At 45.3% G+C, this 18,369-nt stretch overlaps 1 protein-coding gene across 3 annotated transcripts in view; it reads right to left on the bottom strand.

Moving 5' to 3' along the window:
• The window catches only part of LOC310750475 (G protein-coupled receptor kinase 5-like), a 73,704-nt gene that overhangs the window by 22,035 nt on the left and 33,300 nt on the right, over positions 1–18,369 (bottom strand). For 2 of the 3 annotated variants that reach the window (XR_014542100.1, XM_083588706.1), the window contains exons 2-3: positions 6,721–6,816; positions 3,390–3,507 (exon numbers count right to left, since the gene is read on the bottom strand). Coding sequence is in view for 1 of the 3 variants with exons in the window: in XM_083588705.1 (XP_083444831.1) it covers positions 3,395–3,507; positions 6,721–6,816 (209 nt within the window). In the remaining 2 variants the exon portion in view is untranslated. The remainder of the gene's footprint in view (positions 1–3,389; positions 3,508–6,720; positions 6,817–18,369) is intronic. The other variant, XM_083588705.1, reaches the window with a different exon arrangement.

The raw sequence follows: 18,369 nt of genomic DNA on the forward strand, positions 1-18,369 counted from the left end.
GGACTCTGTCTGCAATATTTAAGTGAATTCTTTTTTGGCAATGCTTGGGGGCACCCTAAGTTGTGCCCTTTTTTGAGAGCTCAGAAGGCTAATTCACGTATCACGCGGAGCACAAGGACCAGCTGTCTCTACACACCTACAAGTGTTTGTTTGGAGGTGTGTACCCTTATTGATTTGTACAGCTCAACTCTTGCAGACACAGACTGTACACTTGTTCACAATGACCTACGAGTGTACCACTCAACCATCTGTGTACACGGGGGAACAGACTGTACATTCTTTGAATGTAGGTTGTGGAAAGGATCCCCAAACTTTGAGGAAGGTAAGATGGTTCTTTCCAATCCTTCAAAGCCAAAGCATCCGACAAAAACTCTTATAACTTCCCTTGTAAAGAAAGGTCCCTGGCTCAGCAGGGCTTCGAACCAAGCTTTTTAACACACTGCGAGTTTTCATCGCTAAGCCTTTTGCTAGCTGCAACCGTCACAGCCTTGCGGAGGATCGCTTTCCGAGCATGTGTTTCCCATTTAGCAGCCATCTGACCAGATCGGCATTCCTGTCATTCACAAGCAGCAAGCTTATGCAAATAAGAAAAGGGCCTAACTTTTGTGTACGCTGGTTTAAAATTTGCTAGCAGGGCCCGCGACTTCTCCGTTACACACAGGGACACAAGCTGAAGTGGGTTCGACAAGCCGCCTTCAATGCGGACGGAGGGGGAGTTGGGGAGAGAGATGTTCAATTGCATAAACACAGTTTGGTAATGGGAAACACAGAACATTTTATGAGGCTTATGTTCCCTCTTAAACAGCATCGAAAAGTGCCTCTTGGCATCGTATAAGCTCAGAGTAGGAGCAAATGGATTTCAGATCAAAACTTTGTGTGAGCTAGCAAGAAGAAAGAAAGAAAGAAAAATAAATTTCCTTTAAGCTTAAAATGAGTTGACATGACCTGGAGCAATAGTTTGTTCTGCTGGATGCAAAAAAATGCTTCCAGAACCAGCAAGCCTTGAAAAGAACGAAGGGGGTGGTGGGGCGAAGCTCATGAAAACACTAGGATATTATTTCGGATGAAGGGCTGACTTTTAAATTATACGTCATCTGAATGGAATTTTTGCACCGTTGACTTTAGAATGGGCGAGAAACTCTCCTCTCCCAGCGGAAAAGGTCGCTCTTCAGGAATTCATTTTTTCGCCTTCCCCTCACGAGCAAATCAGGAAGGCAGCAGCGGCGGGGAAGTGAATTTGGTGAAAATAACAGGGAAAAGGGGTCTGTGAAAAAAATCAAGATCTGAAAGAGTTGTGGCTTTCTATAGGCTCTTTTTCAAAACTGCCCATGGATTCTAGAAATGGAGGAACGATACACACATCCCAGGCAGGGGTCCAGAAACCTACAAGTCTAGCAAAGTGGTTAGATTTAGGGCTGGCTCTACTGTTAGGCAGAGTGAAGCAGCTGCTTCAGGCAGCTTGATATGGAGGCCATGAAAGAGCAGCACATTGTACGTTATTCAGTTTATTAATACTGTGTTTTTACTCCAAACGAAATACAGTTTGGGGATTTTTCTGCCCCAGATGCCAACCTGGTCAGCCTTGGGTAATACCCACCTTAATTCTCTCTGCGTTTTCTGTTTTCCCTCAGGAAGCAAAATGTCTTGGGCCAATGCTGACTAGAACGTTATTTGCATGCAGGAACCTCAATTTCTAATCCCTGTTCACTATGAAACTCACTCAGCAGACTTGAAAAAAATCATTATCCTGGCTCAACCTACCATACAGGATTATGAAAATATTTTATTCTCTTGTTAGTTATGCTGTTTTAAATGTGCATTTTACATTTGACTTCATTTAGTAATGTTTTCTTTTGAAATGTTTAAGATTTTTGTTTGTTTGTTTGTTAACTTTGTTGCATTAAATAGGCATTCTGTAGTTGAACTCCTTTGTAATGTTTTCTTTTGAAATATTTAAGGTAATATTTCACTTTCCTGTTAATTATGCTTTGAATGTATATTCTTATTGGACTTTTTCAATAATGGTTCACTCTAGATAGCTTTATTTGATGTTTTAATGTACGTTGTAAACCGCTTTGAGATTCCCCCCCCCTAAAAAATATAAATTGGTTCAAATCTCTACACCGTCATGAAGCACCATGCATGACTCCACATGGGCTTGCTGTGAAGTTAGAGGGGGAAAGCCATGTGCAGTGCATGTACAATGCATGAACTTCTTGGAAGGGATATCAGTGTCATGTAGTAGCACATTTAGCTACTTAATTCTCTTTTTATCCAGCTCTCCATCCAAGTAGTTCAAAGTGGCATCCATTTTAACATCACAACAACCCTGAAAGGGAGACCAAGCTAAGATATAATTTTCAACAAAATATAAATATTTTTAAAAGAAATAGTGGCCTCCCCAAGAACACCCACTGAGCATCTCGGCCAAGTGAGGGTTCAAATTAGTTCTCTCTTCTCGGAGGCTGGGTTTGCATGTAATACTAAACCAAGCCATGGCTTAGCGCAAACTAAGAGATGTGTGGGTTTCTAGAGCAAAGATTTTGGTCTCGGTATTCCTCCCTCAGTCCTGTTGCCACCACGCCATCTGGGGCTGAGCCTCCATCCAAACTGTGGTTTGTCTCGCTCCAGATAAACCATGAGCTGCGATCAAAATGGCTGTGTTCCACCTTCACGGTCAGAGGCAGATGCCAGGAATCACAAGCGGGAAGAACACTGTGGCACTCAGGTCTGGCTTGCAAGCTTCCCACGGGCAGGTGGTCGGCTACCGTGAGAATAGGATGCTGTACGGCAAGAGTTTTGTTGGCCCAGAGATGGAAGCAAGAAGAAATACTGACAAAAGAAGAATGGCAGATGAAATTAATGGACTATGCAGAATTGGACAAAATGACAGGAAGGATTCGAAACCTGCGGGACCAGAGATTTACAGAAGATTGGAAGAAATATACGAGCTATTCGAAGAACAACTGTAATCAAGAAATTACGCTAGCAGGACTACAAGAAGTTTTGTAAGGAGGAATATACGAAATATTGGAAAGAAGAGAGATATTAGTTATGATATTTAAAGGTAATAGTGAAAGTAAGAAATGTAAATTAAGTGAAAAAGATATATATGTGAGAATAGGATGCTGTAAGTTGGTCCTTGGCCTGATCCTGCAGGGCCGTGATGTGCTTAAGGCCCTTTTAAGCAGCAATATCGAGGATTGAACTTGGGACCTTCTGCATGCAAAGCATGTTCTCTACCCTAGTTCTACGCTCCCATTTCAATAGCCTTATACAGTATTTAAACAGAGGCTCCCCAGAAAGCATCACACAAGTGAGCCCAAGGTGGGCAGCTCTGAGCAGCAAACATGCCTCTGAGCCAGACCCGCTCTAGGCATGGCACTTGCCTTACCACAGCATCCAGGAAGTGGATACACCGGAGGAGCTCCAGGCGCGTCTCGCAGAACTGTCGGAAAAGCTGCCGGCCAATCGGTTGCTTGTCACACAAGCTGCTGTAGTCTCGTTCTGCAAAGGAAGAAATGGAAGAATGGGTTGTTGTTTTTTCATGGGCAGGTGGAAAATGACACATCAGCTGTCTGTACTGTTTTAACTGGAATACAAAGAAAGAAGCAGTCTCTCCACCCTCAAGCACTGCTGTGTTGTAGTGGGCAGACCAGTGGGCCAGGATCTACAATTTGGAACTTAACAAACTACAGTCATACCTCATGTTATGACCGCTTCATGTTACGTTCTTTCAGGTTACGTCCCGGAAGTACCAGAAAGGGTTAGTTCCGGGTTTTGCCACTCGCACATGCGCAGAAGCGCAAAATGACATCACACGCATGCGCAGAAGCGGCGAATCGCAACCTGCGCGTGCGCAGATGTGCCGCTGCGGGTTGTGCTCTCTTCCTGTTGCAAACGGGCCTCCGGAACAGATCCTGTTCGCAACCAGAGGTACCACCGTATTGCCCTCACAGAGCTACAGTTCTCTGAGTGGTTAAATAATCAATCTCTTTTCCTAGGGAATTGTAGCTCTGGGAGGGGAACGGGGGCCTCCCAATGACTCTCTGCACCTTTATGAAACTACAGTTCCCAGGATTCTTTGGGGAAAGCCATGCCTGTTCAGAGTTGGCGCAGCAATAAAACTGCTAGCACATTTGCAAAGCTAGGATTCCTGCATTGCAGAGGGTTGGCCTAGGTGACCCTCAAGGTCCCTTCCAGCTATGCAATTCTATGATAAGTGGTATTAAGCTGCTTAAATGCATAGTAAGGCCTTAGGGCAAGCCCACTGAGATGAATGAACACGACTAAGTTAGGGTCATTCATTTCAATGGCTCTGCTCTTAGTAAAACTTAACTGAATAGCATGCTATACATTTTGGGCCGTGAGTCAATCTGCAGACTCTGCTCTTTAAAGCTGCCTCGTGACTGTTAATGGGAGTTCAAAGGAATGGCCAGTCCCGTGGGGTGTGGAGAAGACAAACAAAAACTGAACTGCTAGGAAAGCGATAGCCCCTCCATCTCCACTCCACAAATATGCTCGCAGGTCGCGCGTAAAGTCAGCATGGCAGACGCTTCTCAGGGCTGCCTCCTCCTGGGTGTCGCACGGGGCAGCTGCATGCTGTGCTCAGCTGCGCACTTGCGCATTCCAGGCCTGTGACCTCTGGCTGCCACAGCCATGACACGCTGCGCCTCCTTGCTGAGACCTCCGTTCCTGCTCCTCTCAGACCCCCTGCCCTCCCCCTTTGCCAAGGAGGAGAAGGCCTCTGCGGAAATGCACGTCCGAGCCGCAGGAACATGCGCGCTCTCATATCCCAGCCCTGCGCCCCCTGCCTTGAGAACAAACTTCAGCATGGGGAAGGAGGCATGCGCAGAAGAAGTCCCTCACACTTCTCAAGAGCCTGGGAGAAGAGCAGCATCTTCAAAACACGGAGGGATAAAAACAGAGTCAGCCTAAGGCGTTTTGCTGCCTGGAGGGCAAGAGGGCACCCTCCCTTTCCACACACGGTCTAGGACCCATCTGCACTACACATTTAAAGCACTACAGTACCACTTTAAACAGTCATGGCTTCCCCAGAGAATTCTGGGGACCGTATTTCCTTTTTTTTAAAAAAAAAATATTCATTTTTCATTTTCATTCATTACATACATCTCAAAATTCTTAAAGTTCACTATATATTCCTCCCTCCCTCCCCTCCAAGACTTCCCCCAACTTGTGTTCCTGGTTTGTTTCTGTTTTCACCCGCTTTGCTATCTCTCAACAGAAAAGGTTATTAATAACATAACATCAAATCTAAAAACATAAAATTAAAATTAAATACATCATCTTGTTTCACTATTTTCTAAACATTTTCTGATGCTAATAATGTGAATGCCTATTTAAATCCTGCCATCAAGTCTATTGCCTTTCTTTGTTTCTGCAAATATAATATGAATGGTTCCCAATCTTTTTCAAAGTCTCTGTTGTCTTTTTCTCTTATTCTTTCTGTCATTTTTGCCAGTTCTGCATAGTTCATCCACTTCTCTTGCCATTGTTCTTTAGTTGGTGTATTTCCTTAGGGGTGCTGGAAATGGCTGGGCGACCCCTTATTCCCTTCACAGAGCTGCAACTCCCAGAGTTCCCTGGGAAGAGGAGTGGATCATTAAAGGTGATCAATCTGGAACTATAGCTCTGTGAGGGGAATAGGGGAGTTTCCTCACAACACACAGCACATTTAACAAACAACACTTCCAGGATTCTGGCTGAATACGATATACGATATCTCTATTGTCATTGTCCCATACAGAACAATGAAATTGAAAAACTACATAAAACATTCAAAAACCCCTAAAAACTCTGAAACCCCATTTTAAAATACACTATACTATACTATTAAATACACTATACTAAAAAATACACTATACTATAGAGACCCCTTATGCTTTAAAACTGCTTTAAATGTAAAGTGCAGATGGGGCCTAGGATTCAGCACTGGTGCACTGAGTCCTCCACTACAGCAGAGGGCAGCAGGCTAGCTCAGGGGGCACAGAGCAGGCCATGTGGCAAATACAGCACCGTCTTCCAACACCTTGCCACCACTTGCCACCCCACCAATATCTGGTGCCTGAGGTGGCTGCCTCATTCTGCCTCTTGGTAGGGCCAACTCCGCTGACATGCATGCCTCGGCCTCCATCTCCAGTTTGCAATGTTACATGTCAAACAGATGCCCGAAGACAGCTACTTACCTCTGAGTAGACAGGCTCTACTAGTAGCACACCTTGTACAACATCCTCACATTAGCAAAGGCACTTAAATAATCCAGGCACAGTCCAGAGGAAAAATAATAATCCTAATAATACTTTACTGAAGAAACTGAAGAAAAACGGCGTATGATTTGAGAAAAGGGAGGTTTTCTCTTTCTTGCCTCAGGCCTTGTACATAGCATGGAGATAATCAACCAAACTACTGAGGAGGTCTCACCAAAGAACTACACAGCCATCAGGGGATGGGCTACCTCGGCAAACATCATGCTGCCCTATCGCTAAGCAGCACCTCCACCTCTTGGCTTTAATACTAACAGAATTAACCCGTAAGCTGCGCACAGAATGATCTCTGCTGTTGCACTCCCACCACTCTGCAAATCCTCTGGCGAGCAAGTCTGGCTGGTTCTTGCAGCCCCCCTTTCTGCCACCCAGCCTCCGTCTCCCAAACTCTGAACAAAAGCTCAGCTGGCTGGATGTGCCTGACTTTGCCGCTTACCCAGGCCTTTCCGAAGGTCATCGCACTGACTGATGTGCGGGAATTTGAGAATCTCTCTCCATTTCTTACTTCTCCCTTTCCGCTTCCCTCCGCCTCCTGCAAAGCCAAAAGGGAAGGAAAAAGATAGATGAGGATGATTAAGTTTTTAAAGGAGAAAAAATATTTTTTGTCATTTTATTTACTGGAAATCTGTTATCTTCCCTCCATGGAGCCCAGAGTGGTGTTTATCCAAACTCGACTTTGACCAGGACCATGTGGGTCTAGCTTTAGAAATGGGACTACAGTTTAGATGGAGCCAGGAATGGTTTTTTTTCTTCTTCTGTACCAGCCTTTGCCAACCTCATGCCCTCCAGATGTCTAGAACTACAATTCCCATCAGGCCTAGCCAGCATATGCATATCATGGGTGTTATGCATCAGAACATCCGGAGGAGGCAGCTGGTGAAGCATCCTTTGCAAATCTCGTCCATCATTTGAGAGGCTCTTTCTGGGGTGCCTTTGTTTCAGAGGTTAGGCATACAAGGTTCCTGGAACTTGTAGATCTGTGGATTCTTAGCCAAACCCTATGAAAAGCCAGATTCTATAACTTACAAAAATTATGGCAACAGCAAAGGATTGAGGTGCTGTCTGGAAGCTTCAGTTTTCAGTTAACCACAGTTTAGCATTACATCAGAACCCTAAACTGTAGTTAATCTTACCTATAGCTTCTTGAAACAAGTCAGCTTCACAACTCGTGTTTTAAAATTGACTTTTTAAGAGAGAGAGAGGAGGAGGAGGAGGAAGGAAGGACAGTATGTCAGTTTCGGGTAGTTGGCAAATTGAATATAAAAAATAGAAGTGAAGTCTTTTGAAGTTATTGCAGTCAGCCTGGAAAAGGAGAGGGGAGAGAGAGCATTTGAACCCCAGGTTTATTATGAAATCCAAATGCAGTTGTTACAGTGACAGAGTTGTCACCCATGAATTGATAGGTGTCATAATATGGAGGAGTCCCCTTTGAAGTAGGATCGTCCTTCCTCAATTGTTCGTAAACAATAGTACATTAGTGCTCACCCCCTTATATTAATTTCATATTTATATCTTTTCCATTTTTTTTAAAAAAAACATTCACTGCTTATTGGAATGATAAAATTACAGAAGCAACAAATCCATATTTATCAGGACAGAACAAGACAGCAGGCTTTTCAAACACAATAATTACAATATTTTTCTAATATTATTTTTATTATCAGTGGGGGAGGAGAAGAAATTTTGAATTTAAGGAAATATTGAATTTTTGAGCATTAAATATTAATGAATGGTTCGACTTTATAGGTAGATTATTTTATGCATGAAATACCATCACTTCATATTATTAGTAAAACACACACACACATGTAATGTGTGTATATAAATTTGAATAAATTCATAATATAATACACCCACAACTTATGCACATTTAACCTGTGTGCATCAGCTTGGCATTTAAAAAAAAAAAGAATTTAAAAGGGGGCAGAAAAGGGATGGGCACCCAGGAAGAAAAGCTTTGGCAACCCTACCCACCATTTAACCCAGTATGTTTTGACTATACGTGGGTTTGGCTTTAGGTGCTATCCCTGGAACATAACCCCTGCATAAGTTGCAAGCTTACTGTAATGTTCAAACTTCTATGTTACAATTTGTTCTCTGGTTTATATATTCAGTTAGAAATGTTCAAGATGGCATACATAACAATAGAATACAAGAGCATAACTAAAGTAGACATGCAAATTACCAAAACAGACAAAGGATTAGACTTCAGTCCAGACACTGTAGAACATATTCTTTTCTACTGTCCATTGTACAACCAGCTATGCAAACACGTGCTATGCCCCTTTTTTGGATAGTTTAATACATGGGTAGGCAAACTAAGGCCCAGGGGCTGGATCTGGCCCAATTGCCTTCTAAATCCAGCCTCCGGACGGTCCGGGAATCAGCATGTTTTCACATGAGTAGAATGTGTCCTTTTATTGAAAATGCATCTCTGGGTTATTTGTGCTGCACAGGAATTCATTCATTTCCCCCCTCAAAATATGGTCCGGCCCTGCACAAGGTCTGAGGGACAGTGGACCAGCCCCCTGCTGAAAAAGTTTGCTGACCCCTGTTCTAACATCGCGGCACAATGAAAATATCAGATTCTATCTGTCTGCCATTAACCCGGAAGTAACTGCAAGGGTGGCTGAGTTTTTGTCAATAGTACCTCTTAGAGCGGTGAATGGCACTATTTAGCGGGAAGAAACCCCAACGGAAACCCTCATTATTACATATTTTACATGGCTGTTAATTTGTACATATTTTTAATACACACACACACACACACACACACATGCATGTTTTATGATGGCCTGTATTTGTAATGCCTAATAAAGGTTTGGCGAAGCAAGTAAGACTTCAGGCAACAACACAACACAACAACACATAGGGAGCTGCCTTATGCTGAGTCCGAACACTGGTCCCTTTAGCTCAATATTCCAGACACTGACAGGCAGAGGACATTCCCAGTCCTTACTATAGACACCAGGGGTTGAATCTGGGACCAAGCGCACCACCTTGACCCCATGACCGAGGGGGCTGGGCCTGCGCACCGTGCACGCATGCTCTGGGGAGTGATGCCTATTTTTCTGGAATTGCAACAAGTGAGCATCACCCTTTTGCTTTCAAGAGCGTTGCCTTTCATTGACCTTTGGGGGGCTGCTCCGATGACAAGGGACTTCACTTTCACGCTGAGCCTAGGAGTCAGAGATTAGAGGTGGTTCCCATTTCCTCTAAGAACAATGCGCCATCCTCCTCTTTATCTTGCTGGCTGCCTTGTGGAGACCTGGGGCTCGCCAAAGACAATGCAGGCCCAGCGCTGCCTAGGAACTCACTGGCAACAATAACCCAGTCCTAGCACTTAGTCACGACAGAAAGAGAGAGCAGAGACAGACTTATATTCAAATAACCCACACACATTTACACAATACGCATGGAGTAATTGCAGATAAACAAATATGTATATAAATCCTTAAATTCCTAAAGAAGACTTGTATTATTTAAATCTTTTTCTTAATTCACAATTTCTTAAGTTCTCCATATGACTTCCAATCTCCTCATTGAGGGTTCATCCTTTCCCCCCTTTTTATTATCACTGCTCCAGTATTCCTCATCTCCATTTCTTTCTTTTATTTTGTCTCATGTATTCTTTATCTAATTTACAGATTGAGGAGTTTAGTCAAATCATGTCCAGGTTTTCACTTGCGGGCAATGTTTAATTAAATATTCTTTATAAATGCCCCATTCTTTTTTATACCTTTGGTTTGGCTGTCTCCTAATTGTCTCAGTTATTTTTGCTAATTCAAGATATTCGAACAGTTTCTCCTGCCATTCCTCTTTTGATGGTATCATTTCACCTTTCCATTTTTTGGCGACTAGTATTCTCACCGCTGTTGCAGCGTATAAGAATATTCTTCCTTTTTCCTTAGAAAACTCTGGTCCCAATATTCCCAAGAGGGAGGCTTCTGGTTCTTTTGTAAAAATTTGTTTGAATTTTTTAAAAATTTATTCGTATATCATATCCCAGATTTTTAATTTTTTTAAAAATTATTTTTTTAATTTTGTTGCCCCTTCTCTTCTCTATCCACCCCCCAAAGTGTAAGTGATTCTTCAGAGAGCAAGACTAGGTTGTGGCATCCAGGACCATATGATGCTGAGGACCACAGCAGAGGCGCCAACCTGCAAGGGGGAGGCCGACATCACACACATGACGTCATGAGGAGCCAGGGCAGGAGCCGAACACGGCTGGTGGCTTTCCTCTGCCTCTACTGGTACCACCACCAGCAGGAGGCTGCTTCAATGCCAAAATCCAGCATCGCCTGAGCTCTGCGAGCGCAGCTTTCTCCCGATTGAAGTGCAGAGTGTTTGAGGACCGGGACATTCTCAGGGAAACCAAAATGCTTGTTTACAAAGCTATTGTACTGCCAACCTTACTATATGCTTGTGAAACATGGACCACTTATAAACACAATCTCCAACTTCTCAAAAGATTCCATCAACGGTGTCTCCGAAAATTTTTATACACTTGGGAAGACAGGCAAACTACTACCAGTCTACTGGCTTCACCAGTGCTGAAGCAATGATTCTTCAACATCAACTTCGTTGGACTGCCCATGTTGTGTGGATGCCTGATGATCATCTTCCAAAGCAACTACTCTATTCCGAACTTAAAAATGGAAAGCATAATGCTGGTAGTCAACAAAAGAGGTTTAAAGACTGTTTCAAAAAATGTAGTATAAACACTGACAACTGGGAAACACTGGCCTGCGAGCGCTCCAGCTGGAGAACAGCCTTTACCAATGATGTTATGGGCTTTGAAGACACTCGAACTCAGGACACAAGGGAGAAACATGCTAAGAGGAAGGCACGCTTGGCAAATCCACACCATGATCAACTCCCACCCCGAAACCAATGTCCCCACTGTGGAAAGACGTGTGGATCCAGAATTGGCCTCCACAGTCACCTATGGACTCGTTGTTAAAACTGTGTTTATGGAAGATAATCTTACTCGGCTATGACCGATCACCAAAGAAGAAGAAGAAGAAACTTTGACTCTCCTTCCCCTCTGCAGCAGCAGCAGCAGGAGAAGGAGCTGACCGCTGGAGGCATGCTATGCTCGGCTCCACGCTGTTGGGACACTGGGGGGCCAGCAGAACAGATGCTTTATGACTGACCCAGGAATTGGTGTTGTGTTCTATGTGTGCCCCAGGATAGATGTTGCACCACTGAACTCAGGCGTTTCCCATAAACCTTGCCGATTCTCCTTCTCTTTCTTTACCTATTACCTGCTCCTTCCTTTCTGTTCCCCACATCACCAGGACAACCAGCCAGAGGTGGTTTTAGGGTCAGGGCCATCTTTAGCATATGCGCCGCTGGGGTGCAAAGATCTGCCCTGCGCCCCCTTTTGGGGGGGGAACTCAAAGTTGTTGACCTTTTTTGGGGGGATCGCTCTCTCACCTGTAACGACGACACAGCGGAAAAAACTGCTTTTGTTTGATGCTATGAGAGCGACGGAGGAGGGGAGCTTTTGCTCCATAGCTTTTCACTGACACCAATCGAGAGGGACCAGTATGCAGTGGGTATACATTTTGCACCGCACCCCTTGCATCCCTGGGTAAAGACAGCCCTGTTTAGGGTAGCATGCCCAGTGTGGTCAATCTGGGCACTGCTCTGCAAGGGGCGCCACAACAACGCTGTAGAATGGAGTGTGAGAGGTGGGGGAGGACCAAATTTTAGCGTTACCCAGGGTGCTGCTAAAATTTGAGGGCCCAAAGCAGCTGGATGTGTGTTGCTGGAAAGGTGTGGCTGAAACATGGGCAGCCATGCCATGTGGCAGGAGAGCGGGTCCATTACTCATTTCTGTGGCCTTCTCTGCAAAAACAAACAAACAAACCCCAACCCTCCTGGATGAGGGAGACATGTGGGTTCCATAGGCTGCATGCACACCATACATTGGGTGGAAGACTGTAGCTCAGTCTAAGAGCATCTGCTTCCCCATGCACAAGGTCCCAGGTTCAATTCCCGGTGTCTCTCAGTAGGGCTCAGAGAGAAGCCTGCCTGAAAAGTGACTGCCAGTCAGTGCAGACAATAATGAGCTATATGGGCCAATTGTCTGACATACTGAGTCAGACAATTGGCCCATATAGCTCATTATTGTCTGCACTGACTGCACTTATACTAAGGCAGCTTCCTATGTTCGTAACATATAAAGTGCACAACTTTCTCCAAGAATACTGGAACTATAGTTTGTTAAGGGTGCTAAGAATTGTGGCTCTCTAAGAGGTAAACTGGGACGCGGGTGGCGCTGTGGGTTAAACCACAGAGCCTAGGACTTGCCGATCAGAAGGTCGACGGTTCGAATCCCCGCAACGGGGTGAGCTCCCGTTGCTCGGTCCCTGCTCCTGCCAACCTAGCAATTCAAAAGCACATCAAAGTGCAAGTAGATAAATAGGTACCACTCCGGCGGGAAGGTAAACGGCGTTTCTGTGCGCTGCTCTGGTTCGCCAGAAGCAGCTTAGTCATGCTGGCCACAAGACCCAGAAGCTGTACGCCAGCTCCCTCGGCCAGTAAAGCGAAATGAGCACCGCAACCCCAGAGTCGGTCACGACTGGACCTAATGGTCAGGGGTCCCTTTACCCCTTTAAGAGGTAAACTACAGTTCTCTCAGAATTTTTGTGGGGTGTGTGTGTGTGTGCTTTAAATGTATGGTGTGTATGCAGCCTTAGTTTATTGATTTATTTTAAAGATCAGGAAATGCCTGCTGGCTATGCCCGACCCAGGTTGATGTCACCATCTCTGTGGTGGGGCTTTTTAATTATTATTTTTATGTTTACTAGACGAGGAGACTGCTTGGAGGGAAAGGGGAGTGGGTGGGTGGCACTGCGTGGGTCAGCTTCCTACTTCCGTCATCGTTCTTCCTTCCCCCTTCTCTTATTCACACCGAGGCCTAAATACTTCACTTATGAAGTAATCCCTGTGGGTAGGTGACATCAGCACTCCTCAGGAATGCTCAGGGCTGGTTGCCGGCCAGTAACAACCTCTCCCTTTGACCGGCTGCCATCGAAGGACCCGTGACGTCAAGGTAAGAAAACAGGAAGCGAAAGACCCCCGCCAAAGCAGACGCTGCTCTGCAAAATGACCGACGACGCTCACGCCTGCCGCGGAATCCCTTCGCAAAGCTTGTGGAGAGCCCTTGTCTCTCCAGGCTCTCGGGGGATTTGACTGGGTATGAACTTCCTGCTGGAATCAATCCACTTCCTCCAGCATGAATAGGCTGAGCGTCAGAGCTGGAGCCAACCCTTCTCAGTAAATACGTCTAGGAGAGCATTGCACACCCTCCGCTGATCTTGCTCTCAGGGCCTCTGCCAGTTCTGCCTGGTTAGAGGCAGTCATGTACCAAACTCGCATGGATGCAGCTATAAAGAATGTAGGAAAGCAAAGGGTGGCAAGGGGTAAGAGAGTGCAGGGATTTGGTGGGTGGGCAAACAGATCAGTATCTGCCGGAGCCCTGGGCTCAGAAGGAAAGCCCAGGCCTTACATATTAAGAGTCCTGTTGGATCAGACCAAAGGCCCATGTAGTTCAACAGTCTATTCTCAGAGCAGCTGCTAACCCCAAGCAGGGGAACTGGCAAGCAGCCACACTGCGAGAGACGGGGCTCGAGGTTGATGCTGGGCAACGGTCTATTGGTAGCAGCGTGCCAGGCACTCACTAAGGACTAACGCAAGCCTTGCTTGGTGCCTCCGGTAAAAGATCTCCACTAGCAAAGCTAGGAAAGACCTCTGCTGCTAGTGGGAGTGAGTCATGGCAAGAAGAACTCCTTTTTTTGGCCGACGGTTAACATCAGCCAAAATATGTGGGCCGCTGAAGGTAAGCATAGTGAAGAGAGCAATGATCAGCACACTTAAAGTGGTCCAATCTGAACTCCCTGCTCCACCAAAGGAGGGAGAAAGATAAGAAATTGCAGTCTGCAACAAATTGCAATCCTTCCAAAATGTGACCAAGTGCATTTTGTACAATTTGCTGGGAAAGCAGGATCTGATCTTGCTCTTGACGTCCACTCCTCCTGCAGTCTTTACCTGCCCTCTTCATCTCCTCCCCACCCCCATAGGCCCCGGCAGTGCCTGGCTCTTGGTTTATAGCCTCCCACTCGTATGAATCAACCGCTGCTAACTCATCAAGGCAGATCAGAAGGAAAGGACAGCCTCTTTTGCCTGCCACGTTCTTCCAAATGGCTCCCATGTTCAGCTTTCCCTGCCTGACTGCCCTGGGGTTTGAATGTGCTCCATGGAGCAACTGATGAGGACATTGCCCAGTGCACAAACCCGGCCGCAGAGGCAGGCAGACTTCAAGCTCGCAGGATCTACACCTTGTGTATGCATACAGGTATGTTCACACTGCACGAATATGTGCATTCAACACGGGATGCAGGTGCCTTTGGGGGGTAATGTACACATGGCATCATCCCCCATGTCATCGATGCACTTGTGCACATAGTGGCTTCCAATTGTGCACACCTTGGTGTGGTGACGGTATCCAAAGCGGCAGCTACTAGCCATGTTGTCTGCAACCACAGGTGGATGTGTTTTCAAATCAGTGTTGTTCTCTCATCCCCTCCACCCCTTCCGTGTTTTCGTATACAGTCTTTTAAAAGGCAGGGACTGGAAACTAGTGTGCTGATACACTGCTATGTGTCTCTCCATATAGATACGTTGGTATACAGAGGCAGCCAAATATCTGCATCCTGTCCTTTTTTGCCTATTTCATTCATAGAAAAGAGAAATATGGTGAGGAGGGGGAATGGCACAGCCCAACTGACAGCAATGACATGGGCATGGTGCCATGTGAATTGAATTTTATTATTACGGTCACAGACCAGTTCCGGCTCACTTACAATATCAGGAAAATCATAAAACACAACAGGAATACATTGAATGGCAACTGGGTATAACAGAGACAATTCAGATATAGCAGCAGTTAAAAATTTATATTAAATCTTGATCACTAAAATATAACCTAAAATTGTCATTTAAAACCTTAATCATTTTGGTAGTACAGCTTGTTCCCTAAGTTTTTTGGCAGTCGCACAGAATTTGGCCACCCTTAGCGTGATCTCTAGATCCTTGTCCTCTACCAGGAGTTTTAGACATTGACATTCGGACCCATTTGGAGATTTCTGTATAACAGGAGTGATAAACACCGAGCGTATATCCCTGTAGAAATGGCAGCATAACAAGACATGAGAGACAGTTTCTACCTCCATTAAGCCGCAGGGGCAGACTCGTTCCACGTATGGCTTACCCTCGAATCTGCCCTGCAGTAAGGCAGATGGCAGCACGTTGAATCTAGCGAGGGTAAATGACCGTCTGTATTTGGGTATTTGTAATTTTGACAAATAATTGGTGCCATGCGTACCCAGGGTTGCCATATGTCCAGAATTTCCCGGACATAGCTGGACTGCTGCAGTCAACAAATATGGACTCAAAAGAAAGCTCAACCCCAAAAGGTGCCTGTATCCAGTACTGAAGACACATTTCTCAGTACAGTGGTACCTTGGTTTACAACCATAATCCGCTCCAGAGGTCCGTTTGTAAACCAAAACAGGTTGTAACCCAAGGCGCGCTTTCGCCAATGGGGCCTCCCCCCAAAAATTGTTCGTAATAATAATAAAAAGGGTTGTAATCCAAAAAAAAAAGGTTGCAAACCGGGAAACACATTTCCGGGTTTGACGTGTTTGTAATCCAAAACGTATGCAAACCAAGGTACCACTGTATATGCTTGAAAAAGAAAACAGAGTGGCCAGATGCAATAAGAAGGCACAATCCCTCTATCAGTAGTTATTATGTCGCATAAAATACATTGGTTGATGCTGTTTTTTTCATCCTAGCCTTATAAGCAACTCTTGGTGTTTGTTTGGTTCTATTTTAAAAAAAATCACCTTCCACCTTGCTGTAATTAAAAATCTAGGCTCTCTGCCTATGTTTGCCTCAAAAACTATGGGCCACCAGAAATTGTTGGACTACAACTCCCATCATTCCCTGCCATAAGGCTCCATCTGCTACGGCTGATGGAAGATGCAGAGTCCAACAACATCTGGAGAGCCACAGGATTCCCCATCCCTGCCTAAAACTGAGAAGGAGAGAAAAACAACAACCTGGCCCATGTAGCACACCTAGAAATCAGAAGTGGGTCCTACATTGCTGTTGGGACCATGTGAGATTGAAGATTACTGGTTTGCGTCCACTTGCAGCAACAACAGAAAAGCCAGCCACAGAGGCCACAAGTCACTTGCATTTTCGTATTTGCGGAACTGATAGGGAGCTGCATGGCACATGTGAGCTAAAACATTTGGCTGGGAAATCTGTGCCTTTGGCTTTCGACTCTACTTACGCACCACGAGGTTGCTAAATGGGCTTTTGGGTTTCCTTTTTCCTAACTTGCAACAATAGCAGGGCTTGTGCGTGCCAACTTTTCAGAGATCTCCTGTTCCCCCAGTCTCCCCCGCCCCATGCAAATGCAAAACCCTCAAGGCCCCTTCCTACCCTGGATCTTAATGGAAGCGCGATAAGGATCTTATTAAGGCCTATTCATACCTCATTTCTGTCGTAAGCACAGAGCCTCGATAAGAATGCAGACGTCTGGTGTTCTAATAAAACGACATTCTTCCATATGTTTTAAATTGATTTTTTTTTTAATGGGAAAAGGGTGGGCATGGGTGGACTTTGCCAGGCCCACTCGCCCTTTCCTCCTCTTATTTTGATTTTAAGCATGCAGAGTTTTTAGAACAACACAGGACTTGCAAATTTGTTCCATTCCATGGGGAGGAGGTGGTGAACACAAGAATGACATACTGGGAAGGGGCTTAGACCATGGGTAGGCATACTAAGGCCCGGGGGCCGGATGTGGCCCAATCACCTTCTCAATCCAGCCCATGGACGGTCCAGGAATCAGCGTGTTTTTACATGAGTATAATATGTGCTTTTTAAAAAAATGCATCTCTGGGTTATTTGTGGGGCATAGGAATTTGTTCATTTCCCCCCAAAAAATATAGTCGAGCCCCCCACAAGGTCTGAGGGACAGTGAACCGGCCCCTTGCTGAAAAAGTTTGCTGACCGCTGGTTAGACATTCATGGGATGAAGGGGGCTGTTGCATTTCCACTCAACTTGCAGCCTCTGAAAGTTAACACAAGGGCAGCGTAAAGAACAATCCAGGAATTTAGGAAACTGTGGTGGCATCCATTTTATTTCATGCACATTTCTTTCCCCCTAAAAATCCAGGAAACTGTAGAGCTGCTGTAGAGCTGTACAGTGGTACCTTGGTTCTCAAACGGCTTAGTTGTCGAACAAATCGGCTCCCGAGCGCTGCAAACCCGGAAGTAAGTGTTCTGGTCTGCAAACGTTTTTCCTAAGCCGAACACCCAACGTGGCTTCCGCTTGAGTGCAGGAAGGGCCTGCAGCCAATTGGAAGCTGTGCCTTGGTTTTCAAATGGTTTCGGGAGTCGAACGGACTCCCGGAACGGATTAAGTTCGAGAATCAAAGTACCACTGTACAAACAAATAGGCAAGAATTCAATGTCACACTCTTATGTTCTTCAGTGCAAGCATTTCTGCTTGCCAGATGAAACAATCCCCCTTCCCCCCTTTCTGGAGGTTCTCCCAACTCTCCAGAGCAAATTTTGGGGAGATGGGGAGGGGGTAACAGGGGGAGCCATTGGGCTGACTTAATCTGGTCTATAATCTGTTATGAGGAAGTTTATGATACTCCAAAGACATGACCAGAAGGCTTTCCAGACTTTCTTAGATGGAAGTTCCACTGAAATAGCCATGGGATCAGGCCTCACACAGGAAATTCACGGCCTAGCATAGACCGCTGTTAAACAGCAACAATTCATGCAAATGGACAATCTGTTTCTACGTTGCCTACAAACCGGAGACCATGGTTTAAAATGGGCTTGTTTAGAAACCTGAGCGGCGTTTGTTTTGAACCAGCCTCAAACCATGGGTTTTGAAGCTAGCTTGTTAAACCTGCCAGAGCTCGCTTTAAACCACAGGCTCCGGTTCATATGAAAAAACAAGCCATGTTTGCGGAGATGTGAAAGTAAAATT

Source organism: Podarcis filfolensis, assembly GCF_964270895.1.
Source record: "Podarcis filfolensis genome assembly, chromosome: 15".
Taxonomy (NCBI): domain Eukaryota; kingdom Metazoa; phylum Chordata; class Lepidosauria; order Squamata; family Lacertidae; genus Podarcis; species Podarcis filfolensis.